At 34.5% G+C, this 21782-nt stretch overlaps 1 protein-coding gene across 1 annotated transcript; it reads left to right on the forward strand.

Moving 5' to 3' along the window:
• Nucleotides 1–1889: 1889 nt before the first annotated feature.
• On the forward strand, nucleotides 1890–21232 carry LOC150100105 (glutamate receptor U1-like). The gene is made up of 9 exons (XM_090403212.1): nucleotides 1890–1940; nucleotides 3821–3921; nucleotides 6248–6338; nucleotides 7679–7837; nucleotides 10371–10518; nucleotides 14807–15059; nucleotides 17287–17353; nucleotides 17504–17784; nucleotides 21001–21232. The coding sequence occupies exons 1-9, from the start codon at nucleotides 1890–1892 to the stop codon at nucleotides 21230–21232; spliced, it is 1383 nt and encodes a 460-aa protein (XP_090259338.1).
• The last annotated feature ends 550 nt before the right edge of the window (nucleotides 21233–21782 follow it).

The following is a 21782-nucleotide window of genomic DNA, read 5'->3' on the forward strand; positions in this document are numbered from 1 at the left end:
CCAGGAGAATTCCAAGTCCCCCAGTCAAAAAAGTTCGCAAGTACAGACAACAAATTGGTGAATGAAAATGATACAGTGCCACCGTGAGTGAAGGAAAGGAACGAAGCACATATTTACCTATAAGGAAAAAGAGTCAACTGCATTTCAGACCTTGTGTTTTTGTGTTTTGTGCTGTGAATATATGTTAAAAATCAAGAATTTAGAATAGTCAGAAAACCATGATAGTTCCAAGATGTCCTCATTCTGGAAAGACTGTAAACACTGTAAATATCATTAGAAATTCTACACTACATACAACTTTTGTATGTAGTCTAGAAATCCATTTAAGTCTCCATTTATTTTAATTTATTTTTTAAAACACCGCTTGGTTTTTATCTTGATTGTAATCTAAAAATACCAATAGTCAAAACATTTTGTAAAAAAGATAACTTTAATTAGCAAAAGTAATGAAGTTTCAGATCTTAATGTAGACAAATCAAATTATTCGAATATCTGTGAAATAAATGTGTAAACTTAAATGAACAAACGGTGTCATTGATGTGTTATGCATATTTAAGTAAGATCACTTTTGAAATCACAGTGAATTCACACACAATTTATTTATTTATTGAACTTTAAGATCTTAAATTTTAGACAAATCAAACAATTTGAATGATTTATGAATATGCGAAAAAAAATAATAAAGTGTGTGGTTGAGATAACAGGAAAAAAATCACACTTATCGGAAAAGTTGTGCTACCATCTATAGACATCCAAAAAAAACTAGAAGACGATGATGGATGTGTCTGTGGCACCCTGGGAAATTACAAGATATCTTATCTGAAAACATAGCCCACAATTCCATAGGCAAACCAAAACACTTTGATGTCACAGAGACATATGTTCCCCAGAAATTTCCAAACACATAACGTCACTGTTCCTTATCTCTAAAATCACCCACAATGCTATATGCAAACCAGACACACTATGTGATGTCCTGCCAGAAAGGGGGAGGTCAGCGAAATTCCAAACTCTATCTTATCACTATCCATCACCCATAATGCCATACACAAACCATTTCCTTATCTACAACTCATAATAACACACATTCCATGACACTGACGTTGCTTGCCCCATTCATCCTACCCCTATTTGGTTCATAGTGTTCCACCAATCACAGCATGAATCCTTATCCACTAATATATCTTCCTTTTCCATTCAAAACAATAACGTCACTTATTTACAACTAACAAATGACTTCACTTATCTTCATCTGATAACAACACACATCCAGGACACTGACCTCACTTCCCCACATTCACCCTACCCTATTTGGTTCATAGTGTTCCACCAATCATGACACGAATACTTATCTCTAGCATCACCCACAATTCCATACACCAACAAAACAAACAACATGACGTGACACACACAGATGGTCACCAGAAAAATTCCAAACATTCCAAACCCATGATGTTACACATACAATGATGTCATCATCTCAACAACCAATCAAGTCACGATTCATTTTCTTATCTTGATCTTGATCTGGTCACTAGTGACCAGATTACTACTTACTTCGCTAAACTAATGATAAGGAAAATTAACATCATTATGAAATTATTGATCAAAATTACAATTACGTGTATCATTATTTTAATCATTATTTGCAATATTTTTTTAAATATTAATTATTTATCTAAATAAAAATAATTATAAAATTAAATTACATTTTATCATACTATTTTGAAATAAAAACACAAATTAGTAAACAAATAGGTTTTGTGAAGGAACAGGTCATGGCTTAGTAATTTACGTACTTTTGATCATAAAGTAAAGGTAAGTTGGATTAATTAATTAAAATTTTAGTACTTCACTGAATTTTAATATGATTTTCTGTAGATAATAATATGACTGGAAGCTTAATTCACATGAAGCATTTAAGGATTGCTTACGTAGAGGTAAGTTCCAAATTAATTAAAAATATTTATATATACATATATATGTGTGTGTGTGTTATAAATTATAAATAAATAAATATATATATATATATATATATATATATATATATATATATATGAGTTAGATAGTTGGATAATTTCATTTTTACTCGAAAATGATCTAGGAGATTCTTGAAGCCAATTTGAAAACATACCTGACAGAACTCTGACCATTATTCAGCTGAAAACGATAAAGTCGTGAAAAACATAATAACGAAAAATCAGCTTCCAAATATTAATGACAGCCAAGCCTGGATTCTCGAATATGTCACATATCCTTTGGCTGGACATGTAACAGATAATTCTGCATCTTACCACTTTTATAAAGCAGAAATATAGCACATAGTAGTCAATTGTTCATGAAACATGAAACCCCTTAACATTGAAAATTATCGTTACATTCTAGGCACCTAAGCTCTTACATGGAAATGAGTTCCTTGTTCTTGCAACCACGGCGCGTGTGCAGAAGCATAAATAGTGTTCAATCAATATCGATGATACCCATTGGTTGGTAAGACCTAGGTTCAAATGTCATCCAAATTTCGAGAACCTTCATAAGTTTTTCCCCCCTTCTTCTTCTTTGGCTAAAAGTGAATTAGTTGGTATCATATGGAGATAGATATGTTTTTTTTTTCATTTCACTCACACACACACACACACACACACACACACACACATACACACAGACACACACACATCTGAGATAGTATATATCAAAGAATGAAAATCAAATACTGTATAGCCTTGCCATATTCTTCAAATGAACTGTCGCTTTAAGAAACGAAAGTCACATATACATTGGATGGTTGATAGAAACGATGTAAGAAAACCACTAAAAGTAGCGAAATTTGGCATAATCACATCTCATTTCATTTTGGCATGAGTGTTTTGAAGGAACAGAAAAAAATTGTTACAACTGTATTCCTGCTATTATCTTGAGAAGTTCGATAAAATGCTACGCATGTTTCATCAAATGTCAAGATAATTCTGATCGACTTTCTCTGAGGCTGGTTCTGTGGTTCAAGAATTTTTTCCACAAGGTCAGTTCACCAAGTTATCTATAAAACGAGCTTCAAAAGGTAAATACTCCAAGTCGGCGAGAACACCAGGGTGTTCTCGCCGACTAGTTTCTTCTTTCTCATTCGACAGGGAAGTATTTGCAAGATGTCGCAGATATTCAGCTGAATACGATATTGGCCAGATTCCAAAACTAGCTTACAAGAAACGATGCATTTAACAAAGGCAAGATTGTTGAAATCTCTACATAATAATGATCAGAAGGGTTACTTTGAAAAAGATCAGTAAAAATAATTCAATATCGTATGCTATTTCTACAAAAAAAAATCTGGTCTGAGTATTTTTCCTCGCCCCTGATAAACGTAAAAAGGTCCTTCAGAAAACAAAGAGAAAAGTATTCTCGTATTCCTCCTGTGGTTTGGGACACAGAGAAAGATCTGTAGTATCCACGTGAGTCAGAGATGTATGTGAACAGCGAGGATCAGCAAGATTATTGTTTTTGTTTTCAATGTATGGTACACAATGATTCTGAAAATGAGACAGTGGTTGCAGAATCTACTCATCTTCGACTTTTACCAATTCTCTAAATGAAAGGACCTCTCTAGCAAAAGATAAAATTATTAAAATAATTAGCATTCAAAATGAATAAAATTATACATTTCCGGAATTTGTAATTTATTTGTATATAATGTCTTAATAAAGTTTGTATAAATCCAAGAAATTGAATCATATAAGAGGAATTTTTTTTTTATACTCTCATAAGTGCATTTTAATGAGCCTGAGTTCATGAATATAATTATTTTCATGTATGCTTTATTATGCAGTGGTTTCCATGGGTCATAGAAGAAGTTCACGGAAGTGAAATCCGAATTGGAGGAATCATGGGAGATTTTCTCGTATCTCTGGTTCATACCTTGAATTGCAGGTAATTTAATTAGCTTTTACATTGCCGAAATATTTCAGGTAATGAAAAACATCGAATCAGATCGATACAACAGCTGCACAAGACGGAGAAAATTTCCAATTGATTTCCCTTCATTCTCTTTTATACAAAACCAGGATAAACTGGAATAAAGAGGTGTAGATAATACGTCACTGGTTTCTTTTTCAATAAAGTTTATTTCTCATTTACTATATATATTTTATAGAACCTTTAAAATATGAAATAAAATTTTATCACATTAATACTATTTGTTTAATTTTATTTATTTAATTTCATTGCTAATTTTCTTAAGTAATTTCGCATAACATGAATAGTAAATTCAATAAAAGTGTATTAAACTTTATTAAACTTCACAAAATCGAATAAAATAAAAAAATAACAACATATAATCTAAACTAAACAAAAAAAAAGCATAGAAAAAATTATTTATCTATAAAGAATTTTCTTATTTTCATCCATACAAAGACTTAAAAACCAAGACCAATAACAAATGGTGCTTATAGGCCTAACAAGCTTGTAGGCACCATTTGGAGGAATCATGGGAAATTTTCTCGTGTCTCTAGTTCACGCAATGATCTGGAAGTAGATGTACGATTGTTTAAGATGCGAGATAGTTCGATCCCTTTTTTTCATAATTTAATTAAGCTTATATATTATAAAATATTGACTAATTTTAGTAAAATGTGATTTTTAGTTTTTTATAAAACTAATTTCATAATTCAGTCAATTTTTATTAGATTATTCACAGTTCATTAGGTGATGTTAATTAAATTCCTAATATCCAAACTTTTTGAAAGTAAATCATTAATGAATGAGAGTGTAGATTTACACACTTAAAGTGCAAGGCTAACTGTACGGGTGTATTCGAGTACTCATATTATTATTATTATTATTATTATTATTATTATTATTATTATTATTATTATTATTATTATTATTAATAACAGTAGCCTGAGTGACCAATATAAGTTACGTTTATTCATAATATGTGTGGGTGCAAGTGGATTGGGATTTTATACACCCTCTGTCCAAAAAGAAACCAACCTTTTCGAAAATAGGAGAAACTAGTGGCGCTGCCTGTTGTATCTTTTTGTTGTCGAAAGCGACAATCTTTATTACTATTGTGTCAACTGTTTATAACATTTGTTGCATTAGAAGCCGAGTTATAGTGCCAAGAGTGACATTGCGTTTTGACGAACGGTCGGAAAATCAGTTTCAAACAGAGAGCTGCGATTGACTTTTGTGTTAAACTTGGTAAAATTTTTACCGAAACGCACCAAATGCTTCAAAAAAGCATACGGCGATGAATGCGTATTCCGTAGCCAAGTTTACGAGTGGTTTAAGCGATTTCAAAGTGGTCGTGAGAAGCTTGAGGACGACGAAAAGCCGGGCCGTCCAAAAATTGGACTGAGCGAAGTTAGCATCCAAAAAGTGCGTGATTTCATCAAAGAAAAAAAACTCGAAATCGTCCGTAAGTTTGATTGAAGATGAATTGGTGATTCCAAAATCAACTACGCACAACATTTTGACCAAGCGATTGGGCCTTCGTAAATTGAATTCGCGATTTGTTCCCCAGAAGTTGACCGACGACCAAAAAATGTATTGAATTGAACACTGCAGTGACCTCATTAAAGCCACGCGTAAGGACTCAAATTTCCTTGAACCGATCGTTACTGGTGAAGAAACGTGTTGTTTTGAGTATGAGCCAAAAACGAAGCGCCAGAGCGCTGAGTGGAAACCACCAGATGAGGGGCATCCGAAAAAAAGTCGCTTGGAGAAGTCAAAAGTAAAGACAATGCTGATTTGTTTCTACGATTCCAAGGGCACTATTCACAAAAATTCGTTCCTCCTGGCCAAAGGGATAATGATCAGTTTGATCTCGAAGTTTTGAAGCGATTGTTAGCGAGAATTCGTCGCGTACGGAATGAATATCGTGACGACCGACCGTTAGTCAAAACACACTTTCACTCTTGACACTATAATTCGGCTTCTAATTAAACAAATGTCATAAACAGTTGATACCACACTAATTAGGGTTGCCGCGTTTGACAACAAAAAGATACAACTGATAGGGCAACTAGTGAATTTCTTCTATTTTCGAAAAATTCGGTTTCTTTTTGGATAGAGGGTGTAAGTTCAACACCCAACGAAAGGAAACTATTCCGTGTTAATAATAAGAGAGCGGCATCCTTCCTGTTATTAGTCAAATATTTTGCATCGAGTTACCAAGAAATTGACAAATGTAGAGTTTTATTATTGAATTTTGCTTCAAAATTCAATCCCCAAATTCATTTTATTTATTTCACAGTTATTCTCTACTTAAACCAGAAGATGGTGAATGGGGAGTTAAGAGATCCAGTAACAACTTCAGTGGAATGATTGGACTCTTGCACAGAAAGGTATAACAAGATTTATCTTTCTTTACATATAGTAATAGATTTCAATCAATAATAAAAACAAATCACTCCATTCAATAAACATTGGCATCGATTGCATAAAACTTGAGCAGAAATACACTCAGCGGTTAGTATATTAGAAACATCCAGCATCATGTTAGACTACCCTGACCATCAGCATAGATCTTGGATAAACTTGGGGATTCTCCATGAAATTAACGCAGAATCAACAAACAAAGGTATGGGGTTTGTTAGATGTGTGTTCGTCTGGTTACTTGGGCTGTTTCTGTTATGTGAGATAAAAAATATTTCCACAAGAGACTAAATAATTATCTTGATTTGAAAAACCCCTATTCTTAAGAGTCTTCTTGTCGTAGAGTGGATTAGAACCCATATGAGGTTTCCCAAACAGAGGGCATCGTCGACTAACTGACGAATTTCTGGAAATACTCATTTGGCATGTACGCTGCGTTAAACTATTTATTGTACTGATATAAAGAGTTTAATTAGTGTCAAGAAATTTTACTCCACCACCACTGCCTTGCATTTTTTGTGAATCATAGTTCATGTTACCTAGATTATTCTTCCTTCACAACTAAATAGGAAAGGTGACTCAACATCTCCATGCAAATCTCGAGTCTTCTAGTGTGATTGGCTTGTATGCAAAAAAAAAAAAATGGTTTTCCTACTTCTGATAACTGGTGGCAGCATTAAATAAAGACAGTACTGGAAAACGAAATAGCAAACATTTACTGGGACTTTAGTATACACACTTATTAGCCTTTCGAACACTATAGTCTTGGCATCACAGTTATTGAACATCAACAAGTTTGGATTATTGACATCCCAGTACACACTGATAACAATGTCAACAACAAAGAACTGGGGGAAAAAAACTGTTAAATATCGAGATCTGACAATCGAAGTTAGCCAGCTGTGGCTTAAACACACACAGGCATCCCAATAGTTACTGGTGCACTTGGTGCAATTTCAAAGAAGCTGTCCAACTATTTACAAGAATTAAACATAAACGTATTGACCACAACTTATCTACAAAATACAGTCCATACTTTACGACTCTACCTGACAGAATATTCTTAGATTCTTAGGTGGAATGTAAATTGCCCTCTATTGCCAGTCAGATTGTTGTTTGAATGATATCTTGTTTTGACTGTGTTTCGATTTTGTGAATAATAATAATACATTTAGTGTATAAATGCAGATGAAAGTATTTCGGTTTATTTCGCACATTATATTCATTTTAACTAAATTGCATTCTCGTAATACATATTCAAAGAGAAATATATAAAAAAAAATCCCTATAAGCTAATTTAATTTATCAGGAAGCAGACATCGCTCTAGGACCTTTCGGACCAAGTTTCAACCGGTTTGAAGCGTCGATCTTCAGTATCACTATTGGTTCTGGCACTCATGGAATTATTGGAAGAAGTGTTCCTCCCCACGATAACATGTTTGCTGTTTTCAAAGTGTTTTCATCAGAGGTAAGAACAAATTAGGAAACTAAAATAAAGCAATAAGTGTAATTCATTACCAGCTTGTACCATTATCATTGCCAATATAATATCATTACAATAATGAAACTATTCATTACCAGCTGTATAATTTCATTACCATGAAACTATACAGCTACAATGTATAGTTTCATGGTAATGAAACATACGTTGTAGCTACGGTCTATATTAATTGGATTAATAAGAAAGATTCTATGTTAAATAAAATAATAAATAAGAAGCCAAAAATGTAAATTCTAACTTTTCATAAGTAAAATCGATCAACAAAAAGAAATATTAACAGTAAGTGGTGTCGATTGGTTTGTGGTGAATATAAACTTAAAAAGTGCCTTGTTATTATGAAATGCATTTTATTTCCGAATATTATTTTTATTTCATTTTTTTTAACTAGAAATGTATTTAATGAATATATGTGCTAATGTAATTGATATCCTGTAAGATAGCCTAGAACGAATTCTGAAAAAAAGATCCAAGGAACTTTTCTGGGATCAGCAACCTCCTCTGACTACGAGTGCGTTTTTCAACAGTGGAAAATGAGAAAATTCCAGAGTGCAATATTTGGGAAGTTAGATGCAAGAAAGGCGAAGACATAATGTTTCACCAGTTCTATAATAGAGAAGATACACCGAACATGAGTATTGTCCTGTAGTATCCTCAAGACTCTGTTGTCAACATTCCAGGTCCGATGTGCAATTATCACTTTTTTTTTTAAATGGGTCCTAAAGACACTCCTTATATCTCGGGGATAAAGGTAATTTCACATAACGGACTGGTCCTTGGTGCAGGGATCGTATGAGAAGCACTGGAGATGATGTTTAGAAAAAACAGGGATGATTAGCTGTAAATCGGGTGAATATTTTGGAAACATGCTATGTAAGTTATTACATGATTTACACCTCAAGTCGTCATGTGCAAGTTCCTACTGAGACTAAAATGACGACTTCAATGGTTTATCTGCACCGTCTCTATAATATGAACAGGGCCTTCGTAAATTAGTCACACGACGCCTTCCGTTTTCAAAAACTTCAGTTGAATCCTGTCCAGTATAGAGACTGTTCGAGTGAAGGTGAGTTGGTTCACTGCATAGCCATGTGACAGTGTTTATCCTGAGGAAACTGGGCTTACTTAATCTCATAGCCATAGTTTCTTAACTCAAGAAAAAAAATCCACAATATCAACAGCTTTAGTATGGTTTAAACGCAATTTGCTATACTAAACAAATAATCTGTTTTTCATGCCACCCTTCTGGAAGTCTGATGAGTATTTTATAGAATCGATAAACACCCTGCAACATTATCTCTCTGAATGCCTTGGCATCATAGACTTGGCCTTTCTGAAGTTGAAGTACGGATTTTCCTAACCATCTCGCAGAATTTAACTTTTTCCTGGTAGTTCAAGAGTCGAGTCGCATTCTAGCTATTCTCCAGTTGATATTCTCCGATTTATTGCTCTTTTCTTTTGAAAAAAATGACAATAAATCGCGATTTTACATGTCAGTTCCCTTTTTTTTTTGTTAATTTTGTCAATTTTCTTCTGTTAATTTTCTTTTGTTAATTTTGTTAATTTTTTTTGGAACATGTTAATTTCCTTTTTTTTCCCCACAAAATAGAAGCCCATTGAAACGCATCGTTTACTGTGTTTTACACCATATAAATTTATTCTTAAAAGAAAATTTATGTTCCTTTATGTAAGGAACATAAACTTTTCCTTACAAAAAAAAAAAAAAAAAAAAGATATAATATCTTTTTCTTCCATGCTCAATCTCTTGCAAAAGAAGAATCAAAACGACCAAAGAAGAAGCAGTTAAGAGTCAGTGTATCCTATCTCCAAGTTGATTCAGATGTAATCCGAAACAACGGAATCCATTCATTTTCGAGCTCGTCCATTATCATTCAGATATACTTCCGGTTTAGTTATAAAAAAACTATAAATTATTTAGTTTTAGTTGTTTTACAATTATCATTTTTTAATACTATTTCTTTCTTTCCGTAATAAAGTTGGGTAGTGTTCCTTTTGCTTTATTTATATATTTTTTTTCGGGCAAATGTGCACCCTATTTCGAACATTCCTACTTTGATTTCAACATTCGTCTTTCTGTTCTTTAGAATATGCGTGCAACTCTATTACTGAATAAACTTGTAATAAAGTTACAAATAATTTGCTTTACGAATGTAAATTGTAATAGATTCTATTTCGATAAATTACTTTCTACCGAAATATACCGATTTAGTTTTTACTGAATCATCGCACACCATTGCAGACAGCGAAATATTTTAGTTAACTAACAATATTCTTTTTCTTTCATAGATTATCAACACATGTGTACCATCCATAAATGATTAAATATTCCATATTATGTACTAACTTTTAGATAATTAATAATATTAATTATTAGCTGATTTTAAAACTTTATGAATAATATGACTACATTTTTTTAATACTGCAATTAAAAAAAGTTACGGTGGAAAAATATCAGTGGATATTCTTATTTTAACCATTTTAGGTGTGGGTTGCCTTGATTGTGTCGTTGATTCTTGTTAGCTTTGTCACACTAGGAACTCATCTAATAATTAATGGTCGGAAATCCCAGAAAATATATCTCGTACTGGGAAAATATCTGTGGAACTACTGTGCACTTTTGCTGTTTCAAGGTAAGAGCGAATTGTAATCAATCAATAAAATCAAAGGCAATTAGGCAAAAGTTATAATAATATTTCATTCAAACATGAATCTTTACGTTGTAATAAATTTACAAACGTGAAGTAAAAACAAAGTTTTTCTAGTGACTTGGCAAGCTCACCGTTTCTCTGTCCTAAGAGAAACGACGGTTTAAACAAAAAGATCAACACACGATCATTTTTGTCTTGAGTGTATATATAACATGTTGTTGGTTCCTTTTATTCTTTCTTTTTAAAGGACATAAGAATAAAATTAACCTCTTAATTAATATCACTTTTAGCCTAGTTTTGATTGCTAGTTTTGTTTTTCTAGTTTGATATCCATATAGAAATCCAATAAACATACAGTAGAAACAAAATTTATGAAATTTAAATTTTCAACAATAAAAAAAGTTGAATAATGAAACTTAGTGAAGAGTTAGGACCGTTCCAACTATTTGCATTTTAAACTTTTAATGCAAATAGTTCGAATTATTTGATTCGAACGCAGTTGTGTCGACAATCAGACACCCTAATAAGGGTCAGCAGATGCATGCCAAAAGACACTGTTTGTTTAAAACTTCCTTTAGATTTTTTTTGGTTATTGAAAAATTAATTATAGAATAGAACTGCACTTATGGATGTGTGACAGTTCAAAGACAAAAATATACAAGTAAAAAGAAAAGTTCCTCGCATACCCTAAAGAGTTTTTGCCGAACCCTGGGAGGTAGGCTGGCAGACTTAGAGAAACGCTGCTAAAAATAAAAAAATAAATAAATAAATAAAAATAGCCTTCTAAGATATACATAATCTGTGCAATATTAATGCCATAAATCCATTGTTCTCCCAATGTTCATGAGAGATATTTTTCAGTCTTCTATTAATTACTATACATTTTATATGCACTATCTAAAAAGGCTTTAGCCATTTTCTTGAAATGACACATTTTTAACAATAGTAATTCACACATTTGTAGGAAATTTTCATGCACTGTGTAATAAGTCTATGTTTATACCATCAAAGCCTGCAGCCATCTGATTTTTTTTTTAAGTTTCAGTATATGTGAGTGCCACTTATGAAACTGAATGCCATTTTATGAGAACTACAAACGAATAAGTTTCTTAAACACAAGTTGTAAAATATATGCATAAATAATTTTTAAAAAATAGAATCTGTTCTATCGCATAAAAAGAAAGCTCAAGCCTACACCTTACATTTACTTTTAAATTACCAACAGAAAAACGAAGAATATTGATCAAAGACGGAGATACGCATATGGAGAAAAAAGAAAATTATTCATCGTGGAAAGATATGGGATCGCTACTTATTAATTTATTTAAAACTATTCGACAGCATCTATTGGATGACGATCATGTTAAACACTAAATATTCAACAACAGCAACGTTACTGACTAGATGGTTGAAGCAAACATGCTTTTCATATTCCCCTTTTTCTGAGTGAGGAAATTTGTGTGCGGGATGCTTTGGAGCTTTATGCTTGCCCTTTAGGGGCAGTGGTATTAGCTGAGTTCAACTGGAAGTAGAATTGATTTGGATCTTTTATGTTTGCAGTAAACTGCTGCACTGTAGTTAGCGGTTTGTTTGATTAGTGGGTTAGGGTGCGTGCTTGCTTTGGTGAAGAACTTTTCAGTAAGATCATGAAAGAAGAAAGATGTATGGAATTCTGGTCTCTCTCTATGGATCTGGGTGTTTCTAATAAACCATGAGGTGTTGGGAATCATCCTAACATCTTAACATCTTAACTCGATGCACAATGGACTTTCGAGGGAGAACCTTTATAGTTTAATTGGTGATACCATCTGGACCTGGTGCTTTTTTAGTATTTAAATGCTTTATGATGTTGATTATTTCTGCTGGAGTAGTGGGGGGGTGTGATGCTGTCTGAGTTGTCTTTTGTCTAAAGATGCGCTTAGCCTATCGACGAACTTTGTAAATGAGGTTAATATTTAGGTTTTCGTAAGAAGTTCTATATTGCTCCTCCAGGCTATTTATTAGACCTTCGAATTTTTTCCTTATCGGTGTGTGCCATTCCGTGCTTAGCTGCATGCGGGGTAGGGACTGACTTTTGGTACGAAGGATTCTTAAGAATTTGCAGTTTCATATGATCCTCTCAGTTTTGTGGGTGGCTGAGTAGCTCTTACTTCCCCCCACGGTTTTTTTGGGCGGAGAATGCACCCTTTGTAATTGGCGGGATGAGGCCCTCTGCAGTTGGCTGGCGTTGATCTTGGTTTGGTGCAGGTGCTGGTTTGATGGCTTTTCAGACACCTGTATTCTGCCTTACATAATTTTTGGGCATGACCAAACTTTTGGTATCTATGGCACTGCCATGCTGATGCCTTTTTCCTGAGCGGTTCTATTGTTATTCTTAATTCGCAGAACAGCTTTCAACTCATAAATCCGCTTCTGGATGTTGGTGATTTCTACAAGCATTAATGGCATTGGCCTTTTATTGGTTCTAAGCATCCTGCTTACTTTAATTGGGGTCAGGCCCTGATTGATGAGGTCTCCAGTGTTCGCATCAGTTGTGATTCCCTCAGCAACTCTTCGGGGAATTACCTTGAGATTTCTTTCTCTAGCCAGAGCGAAAGTGTGATGAGGCAATATAGAGTTGTCCATCATTTTAGTCTAGGAGTAGACTATATCCTGTTCCCTGAGGGTCTGTGAGACTGAGTCCACTTTTCCTTGTCCTGTAGAATAATTGGGGGGGGGGACTATTTCCTTTTTATCCGGGACATCCTGAGTAGATGAATCTTCCTCCATGTGATCATCTGTAGTCCTATGTCTTTTATTTGTGTGTCCCCCCCCCCTGGAAGCCCGTCCGTCGGGGATTCTTAGGTGGTGGGACAGTTGAGATTTCCCCTTCCATTTCCTCGTCTTCATCTTCTAGATCACGTGTTTGGGCATACAAATTAAGAAAATCTTGCCACTCTGACTCAAACTTCTTCAACAGCTTCTTGAGCGTGTGAAGCGCTTGATGCACTGGTCGAAAGCTTTCCTTTTTAGACTCATAGGGATGTCACTTCTGAATATGTCTCTCATTTTCCCATAAGCCATCCATCCATCCATCCATTCATCCAAGGTGAATTCTTCGTTCAATCTCTTTTCTTTGGCACTCCTCAAAGGATAACTTGTTTCTCTGTATATATATATATGTATGCTCCAGATGATGACCTTAATAGGAAGGTCGAAACGTCGAGTGTTTATTTGGTTTATATTCAACTAAAGTTTCGCTCTAACACGGTAGTTGTCTCCATAATATAATCACAAACATTCATGCACATGACGGCTGCAAGATATCATTTATGCTCTCCGTATCTAATCTCACGACGTCGGCTAGCTGGAGTCATTTCTGGTCCATGAAACACTGTTAAGCCGCTCCGCAAACTGCCCTGCAGACCTGAAAGTCCACTAGCAAATTCCAGTAGATCAAACGACCTACCAGCACAAAATATTGTAGACCAGAAAGTCTACTAGCATAGTTTCGTAGATCAGATCAGATCAGAAAACGCGTAGTGTTGAGGTGGGAGAGTTGTGTTCCCACTTGGCCTCAACTCTAATTTCCTACCTCCCTATTAAACTAAGTATCCATCATTTGTCCCCTTAGTGGGCTTACACAGCAATTTGACCTCATGCACGTTTCGTGCAGAGTGGGGACGGAGTAAGTAGATATCGAGTTGGGTTGGGGCCAGTGCAATGTGAGAATCATGGAACACCTCTGAAAATAAAAAACATAATCAAAAATAAAAAAAAAAACAATTTCTTCACCGTGTGTATCTAGCGGCAAGTATCACCTGTTTCATCACCCTGCAACCAATCACCATATATTTATTTATTTATTCAACAACAACAACAACAACAACAACAACAACGTTACTGGCTTGCTGGGTGAGGCATAAAATGCTTTTTGTTTTCCCCTTTGTCTGTGTAATGTAATATATTTATTCAAATTTATTCAAAAATTAAAATTAAAAATACAATTTGTAGTACTGATATGACAATTATATATGGGTGTTTTTTCTTTCATGTATTTTATCGAATGTGTTTATCTAAATTAATCGATTTATAGTTTAATAGCAAATACGAAATTCAATTGCAAAAATATTTTATTTCAGATACTTAATATGTTCCTACTTTCTCTTTTTTCAGAAACTGTGTTTTGAATTTTGCCGTAAGTGTTTTTCATGTATTCCATAATACCATGAAAATGCTATTAAGCTATTAAAATTTTGGAAATGAATTTAAAAGACGTTCTTAATTTCAGGTAAAATCCAGCGTGTAAACTATTCGAGAGGAATGACATCGATACGATTGCTACATATATTTTGGACACTTGGTCCGGTTTTTATCGTAATGTCTATCTTACGTGGTACTCTCACTTCAATGATAGCCATAAATATAGCTTTACCGGAGATTGATTCCCTTCAAGATCTCTACCAGCAATCGCAAATTATACCAGTTATTACCAGAGGATCACTAACAGAAGCATATTTTAAGGCAAGTAAATTTTATTCACGGTAAATTTTTAATATCAGAATATATATCAAAATAAATCAATATCATAATAAATTTGTGAAAAAAAATTAAAGTATAGCATTGCTAATTACACTAAAAATCCTTATTTTATATATCAGTACTGTTATCATATTGTTGTCTATTTGAATTTGATAAATTATTATATGTTAAACTATTTGAAATTGATATTCGATGTAATCATCGAACTGCTCAAGTTGAATATTAATATTTGTAACCAACTATTAGCCCAACAGAGATTTTAGTATACAACATTTCTCAGATAATTATTAGATTGCTATTTAAAAACAAAGAAACAGAAAAATAAATAAACAAATGCAAGAAAATACGATATTATAATTATATTTTATTCCAAAATTCACATATAATTAATTATTAAGAAACCAACACCAAATGAATTCCTATGTAATATATTTATAATAAATAGAAATAAAGGTTAGACCTTTTTTCCAGGAGGTGGTAAATCGACCGTGAGATGCGGTGATTGATTCATTCAATCCAGTACCCTTGGAGGGAAATCAATGGCAATGCTGTAGCCAATGAAGTTTTAACTGAGGCTCGGCTGTTGTTGTTACCCTCCTGCCATGATCAGAGCTTTAATTGCTCAATAACACCTTATCTCTACACTGTCCTCTACAGATAACGGGGAAGATGAAAAGCATTCTTGCTTCGCCCCTTTAAGCCAGTCCTTATAAGGATTATAAGGATTTATACCTTTTTCCCTGGAAAAAGAATCCTTTTTTTTCCCATTGCCATTTGTTACCCTGGGATAAAAAAGGAATTTTTTTCCCAGGGCAACAAATGGCAATGCTGTAGCCAATGACGTTTTTTTAACTGAGGCTCGACTATTGCTGTTACCCAGCCATGACTAGAGCTTTTTAGCTCAATAACACTCTATCCACACAGATTTTCTTCAATCAGATGACGGGATAAAGAGTCAAGGACTCAGTCCATCGCCCAGTTCTTTTAAGAACTTTAAGATAATTTTTCTTACCCGTGTGGTGGCCGAGATAAGAATAGCTCTACTGCAGCCCATGCATGTCGTACAAGGCGACGAAAATGGTACCCTTGGAGGGTAATGGATGGCAATGATGTAGCCAATGAAGTTCTAGCTGAGGCTCGGCTATTGCTATTATTACCCTCCTGCCATGATCAGAGCTTTATATAGCTCAATAACACCTATCCTTGCACTCTCGTCTACAGATAACGGGGAATATGAAAAGCATTCTTGCCTCGCCTCTTTAAGCCAATCCTTTTAAGGATTAAGGAATCATTTTCCATAGAGTATGATTAGCTAAGTAAAATAATAAAATAGGATTAATCAATATATATATATATATATATATATATATATATATATATATATATAATTTAAATGAACTAAACACCGAGTTGTTAAACCTAGTAAATCTACATACAAATATATATATATATATATATATATATATATATATATATATATATATATATACTAGGGCGACCCTGACGTCAACGCCCCCCCCAAAAAAAGTTCCGGACTGGCAGGCCGGTTCTCCTTGAATTCTGATGACTCGAATTTTGAAAACTCGAAAGGGAGGAGTGTCCTCCCGGCGTGTTCTCTCCTCGAGTTCTGGACTGGTAGGCCGGTTCTCGGGGGGGCTGGGCGCCGGAAAATACCCCCTGGTGTCCTCTTTGAATTCAGATGACTTGAATTTTGAAGAATCGAAAAGGGGGGTTCCTCCCCCCCCCCCTGGAGCCTACGGCCCAATCCCTCCGAGTTCCGGACTGGTAGGCCGGTTCTCCTTGAATTCTGATGACACGAATTTTGAAAACTGGAAAGGAGGGGTTCCTTCCCATGGCACCTACAGTGTCCAACCCCCTCGAGTTCTGGAGCCAGTTCTGGTAGGTCAGTTCTTGAATTCTGATGACTCGAAAGGGGGATCCCCCAAGCGCATGCTCCATCCCCGAGTTCTGGACTGGTAGGTCGGTTCTCCTTGAATTTAGATGACTCGAATTTTGAAGACTTGAAAGGGGGATTCCACCCCCCTTGGCGCCTACCTCCTGATTTCCGGAGTAGGCTTGTTCTCCTTGAATTGATGATTCTCCTTGATGACTCGAATTTTGAAGACTCGACACTCATTGTTGCCCTTAGTTTCGAAACGTTTGAAATACCTCGACAAAAATGTGACACAAAAACGTTACAAAAAAAAAGCTTATCATTTTATATTATAGAGTAGATATATCTATGATGGGTTGCAAAATGGCTAAGCATGAAGTCCGTAGTCTAAGAATACAAAAGGTTAGTCGTGAAGTTAACTCCAGTGAAAGCTTTTATTAACGTCCAGTTTAATGTATAGAATATCATACGGTATATATCACTGTATATGACATAAATAGTTTTTTAAAATTGCTTATTATTTCTCATCATTGGATTCTTTTTTTTTACTAGGACAGCAGCAATGATTTTTCATTAGCCCTTTGGAAACGCATGAAGAATCATACTCGAAGTTTTTCTGAAGTCCGATCTTCTTCAATGCTGAAGAAGGTTGAAAAAGGAACTCATGTTATTCTTGCAGACATTATAGAGTTACAACATAAAGCGACCAACTTTATAAAAAATCAAGGAAGCTGCCGCTTTCATATTGCAAAGGAAACATTTAATCACTACCAAGGCGTATTGGCTATGAAGAAAGATATGCCCAGAAGGATTGTTGAAAAAGTGAATAATAAGTAAGTAACTAAATCTGTTCCGTGATATAGTAAGATTTATGATTAAATAGGATCCCTTGTGTTTGTTTTACAGTATTTCATCATAGTCAATTCGTAGATAATATCCAGTAGCTTATATACACTGGTTGAAAAGAAGTCAACGGACACCATAGAGTGAGAAACACCCATGGAGCTCACCTTAATAAGATGTAGAACCTCCTTTCCCTGCGATGACTGTAACAATCCTACAGGGCATACTTTCCGTAAGTACGATAGCGATTAATGCGACCATTCTGGACCATTGAATTGTCCAGAATGTTTAGATACCTCATGTAGTTCAATGTTCATGCCACTAGAACCAGAGGTTCGAGGCCAAATCAGGAAGGACAATCACAACCCCATCACACTGCTACTTCAGAATTTCATAGTTGGAATTATGCAAGATGTTCACTGGACATCCGCCATATCTATATTCTACATACTTACGTCCATGTGCTCGGTAGAGGGCGTAGCGTCATTCGTCACTCCGTAACACAGCTTTCCGAGCTTTCACTCCCATTGTATACGTGCTTTGCACCACAAAAGACGATGTTTGTTCGATCAATACGGGGCTTTCATATTGTGGTCCTGTCATTGAAACCCGTGTAGCGAGCCTCTGCATACAACGCTGCGACAGAGTTTTTACATACTTTGTAGCACCTTACAGTCACGTTCAGTGAGTATAGTGGGTGGTTCACTGAGGGTAGCACTTGCAGTTGACTCTCCGCGCTTCCATTTCGGTATGGTATGACTGACTGTTGAGCTGGAATGGCGCAATAGTTAGGCCTGCAACATGGCACCCTCTCACAAAGCCTCTTTCAAACTCCGTCAGTTCCCTTCTCGCAGCCATTTCACATGAACATAGTTACACTGACTTGGGAGCATCATATTCCACCAATTTACCCGTTACAAACGCATGACTCGTTACACAGTACGATGTACCTTGCCCATGGGAATGTCTGTTGACTTCTTTCGAAGTGTATGTTAGGTAATACTGGATTGAAGTCATCTTTGAATTAATGATATTGAGCAGTTTTTATAACCAAAAACAGAATTTTTAAAAAAATCTTGGGAATAATAATTAACTTTTGACTTATAACATCAAAGCTAAGATCAAAATTCAAACATCTTAACATTTTATTTATTTCTAATTTAAGTCAGAACACTCTTTATAATGTTGTTGTTGTTGATATTATTATTATTATTATTATTATTATTATTATTATTATTATTATTATTATTATTATTATTATTATTATTATTATTATTATTATTATTATTATAACGGTCTCCATTGAGTCAGAAGTCTCATCGCAGGAGACCCTACATTGACACACTACTCATTATTCACACAGTACCTATCATACTTCTCCTTAAACTCATTCCCAGAGCACTCACAACCAACTTTGGAAAGCATTCGCCACCCTCCCAAGCAAAAAATCTAGTCCTAACATCCTTGTTTATCACACGCTTTCCATGACGTGAGGAATCTTTATCTGGTCGTCTCTTTCGACTAAAGGTGAATTTTTTCCACCAGGAAAAACTCAGGTTTTTCGTCCCTCAGAACAGTTAGACCGGCCCGTCAACACAAATTTACGGATCTGCAGTCAAAAATACATACTTATAATCTCTCATTGGAGGGCCCAACATGTCCTAAGGGACGGATGGGGAAAATCACACACGACGACACTAACAACAGCAACAACGACAACAACAAAGACACTTTTACAACAAACTCAAAGGATTACCCCTTGTTCTCTCCCTCCCTGCACTACAGAAAAACGTCATCAGTATCAATCCTATAAAACCCTTTTAATAACGTAATTCTTCTATCATATCGCACTCTTACGCCTATCAGCTAATTTTTGGAGCCCACAGACCTTCAATCTTTTCTCTTGGAGTATTCAAAAAATTTGTAACAATCTTTGTTACTCGTCTCTGGATCCTCTCTAGGTGACTAGATAGAACCACATCACAATCTCCATTGTGATGTGGCCATTGTGAAATAGAATACATTTCATGAATAGGTACATTTATAAATATATGAAGTTTATTATAAAATATCTAATTGTATTTAACAAACATTTTCACATTATGCTAGACTGTGGAATTACGTAATTAAGAAACTTTGACATATTTGAAATAATGCACTTTTTCTATGAGGACGCTCATATTGCAAGTGATAGTTTATATTACATCAGTAGTTATCAAAGAAGTTCACCTTGTTGACAATTATTTAATGAATAAATTATCACTGAAGAGCAAAAGAGCGGAGTAAAGCTAGTTCAAATCTGCTTTTATTAATTTCACTTTATAGTCCTTGTAAGGACTGGCTTAAAGGGGCGAAGCAAGAATGCTTTTCATTTTCCCAGTTATCTGCAGAGGACGGTGTAGGGATAAGGTGTTATTGAGCTATTAGAGCTCTGATCATGGCAATAGGGTAACATCAATAGCCGAGCCTCAATTAGAACTTCATTGGCTACAACATTGCCATCCATTACCATCCAAGGGTTTTTCTTCTCCGCTACTGATTTCCCTTTATAGCCTTATATAGACCTTATAAGGACTGGCTTAAAGGGGCGAAGCAAGAATGCTTTTCATCTTCCCCGTTATCTGTAGAGGACAGTGTAGGGATAAGGTGTTATTGAGCTATTATTATTATTAAAGCTCTGATCATAGCATAGCAGGAGGGTAACAGCAATAGCCGAGCCTCAGTTGGAACTTCATTGGCTACAGCATTGCCATCCATTACCCTCCAAGGGTATTGGATTGAATGAATCAATCACCGCATCTCACGGTCGATTGATTCTACTCAATCTCCCTTTATAGCAACCTAAGTATTACCATTATATTACTAATAATATTAATAAAGAAAAGGTGTATTGACAAAGTTTATTATATCCTAAAAATTTGAAAAACTTTTTTTTTTTTGGTTAAATTATAAATTAGTCTTATTTTCTTTCTTCTTTTATATATAAAATGTAATTCTACTTTGGATATAAATGCTCATTTTTTTTCTGAATGTGTCCCCAATCTTAATATTTTTTAATTCTTACATTACACATCAATGCATTTTCCCATACAGGAAAACCTGCTTATCTGTTTCTAATTATTATTCTTAAAACTTTTTATTTTTCATTTACATCCGTGCATATTGACGAATAGCAATTTTATACCTTTTTTTAAATCTTTTTTTAGAGTTGGACAGTTTTTACAAGCTGGTGTGCCCCAGAAATGGTTATACAATTTAGATGCAAATTTCAGTATGTGGAAATGTGCTCCTGATACCACGATTAAGCCGTTAAACCTAAAAGAAATCAGCACGATTTTCTTTCTTTGGATCAATGGAATGTTTATATCGTTCTGTGTTTTGGTAATTGAAATAATAGTTTCTCAAGTAACTTTAAGAGCGAAAAAACATCGTAAGTAATTAATAAATAAGCAGCTATTTCAGAAACTTTAGGTTAGTCTCAAAATTAAAAACAAGTCATGTATATCATAATAAAAATATCGTAATATATTTTCAAACATATACAGCCGTACGTATTTATGTTAAAACGTTCATGTTAAATTAGCTTATTAAAATTATATTGTACAGAACATTTTTTTCAGTGGAGTTTATTATGTTTTTAAACAATTATGTTTACATATTAAACAATAAAGGTTTTTCCATTAGCATTAAGAGATAACTGTTTTGACAGGTTAATACATGGTACGTCAGAATTGATTGCGCTTTTAAAGCTCAGCTGGTGTTCTGTATTTATTCGGCTATATCAGGGATGCACAATGTATGGCCCGTGGACCTGATGTGGCCCGTTGAATGATTTAATGCGATTCTAGGCGAAAACTGGATCAACAGAAGAAAAAATATTTGTAACATTAAATGATTTTTAAAAAGTCATCAGATTCCGATAGTTATTGTTGACGTAAATAAATATTTTTATTAAGAAAGGAGAGTTTGTTTACATTCCCTGCACTTT

Source organism: Typopeltis vanoorti, chromosome 13, assembly GCF_054136105.1.
Source record: "Typopeltis vanoorti isolate ZY-2024b chromosome 13, IOZ_Tvanoo_1.0, whole genome shotgun sequence".
Taxonomy (NCBI): domain Eukaryota; kingdom Metazoa; phylum Arthropoda; class Arachnida; order Uropygi; family Thelyphonidae; genus Typopeltis; species Typopeltis vanoorti.

What these genes read in the sequence shown, in the direction of transcription:
- LOC150100105 (XM_090403212.1), top strand. Translation starts at nt 1,890, where the DNA reads ATGACTGGAAGCTTAATTCACATGAAGCATTTAAGGATTGCTTACGTA. An exon ending in TAAGGATTGCTTACGTAGAG is followed by an intron (nt 1,941 to 3,820) that starts GTAAGTTCCAAA and finishes TTTATTATGCAG; the next exon opens with TGGTTTCCATGGGTCATAGA. An exon ending in GTTGAAAAAGTGAATAATAA is followed by an intron (nt 17,785 to 21,000) that starts GTAAGTAACTAA and finishes ATCTTTTTTTAG; the next exon opens with AGTTGGACAGTTTTTACAAG.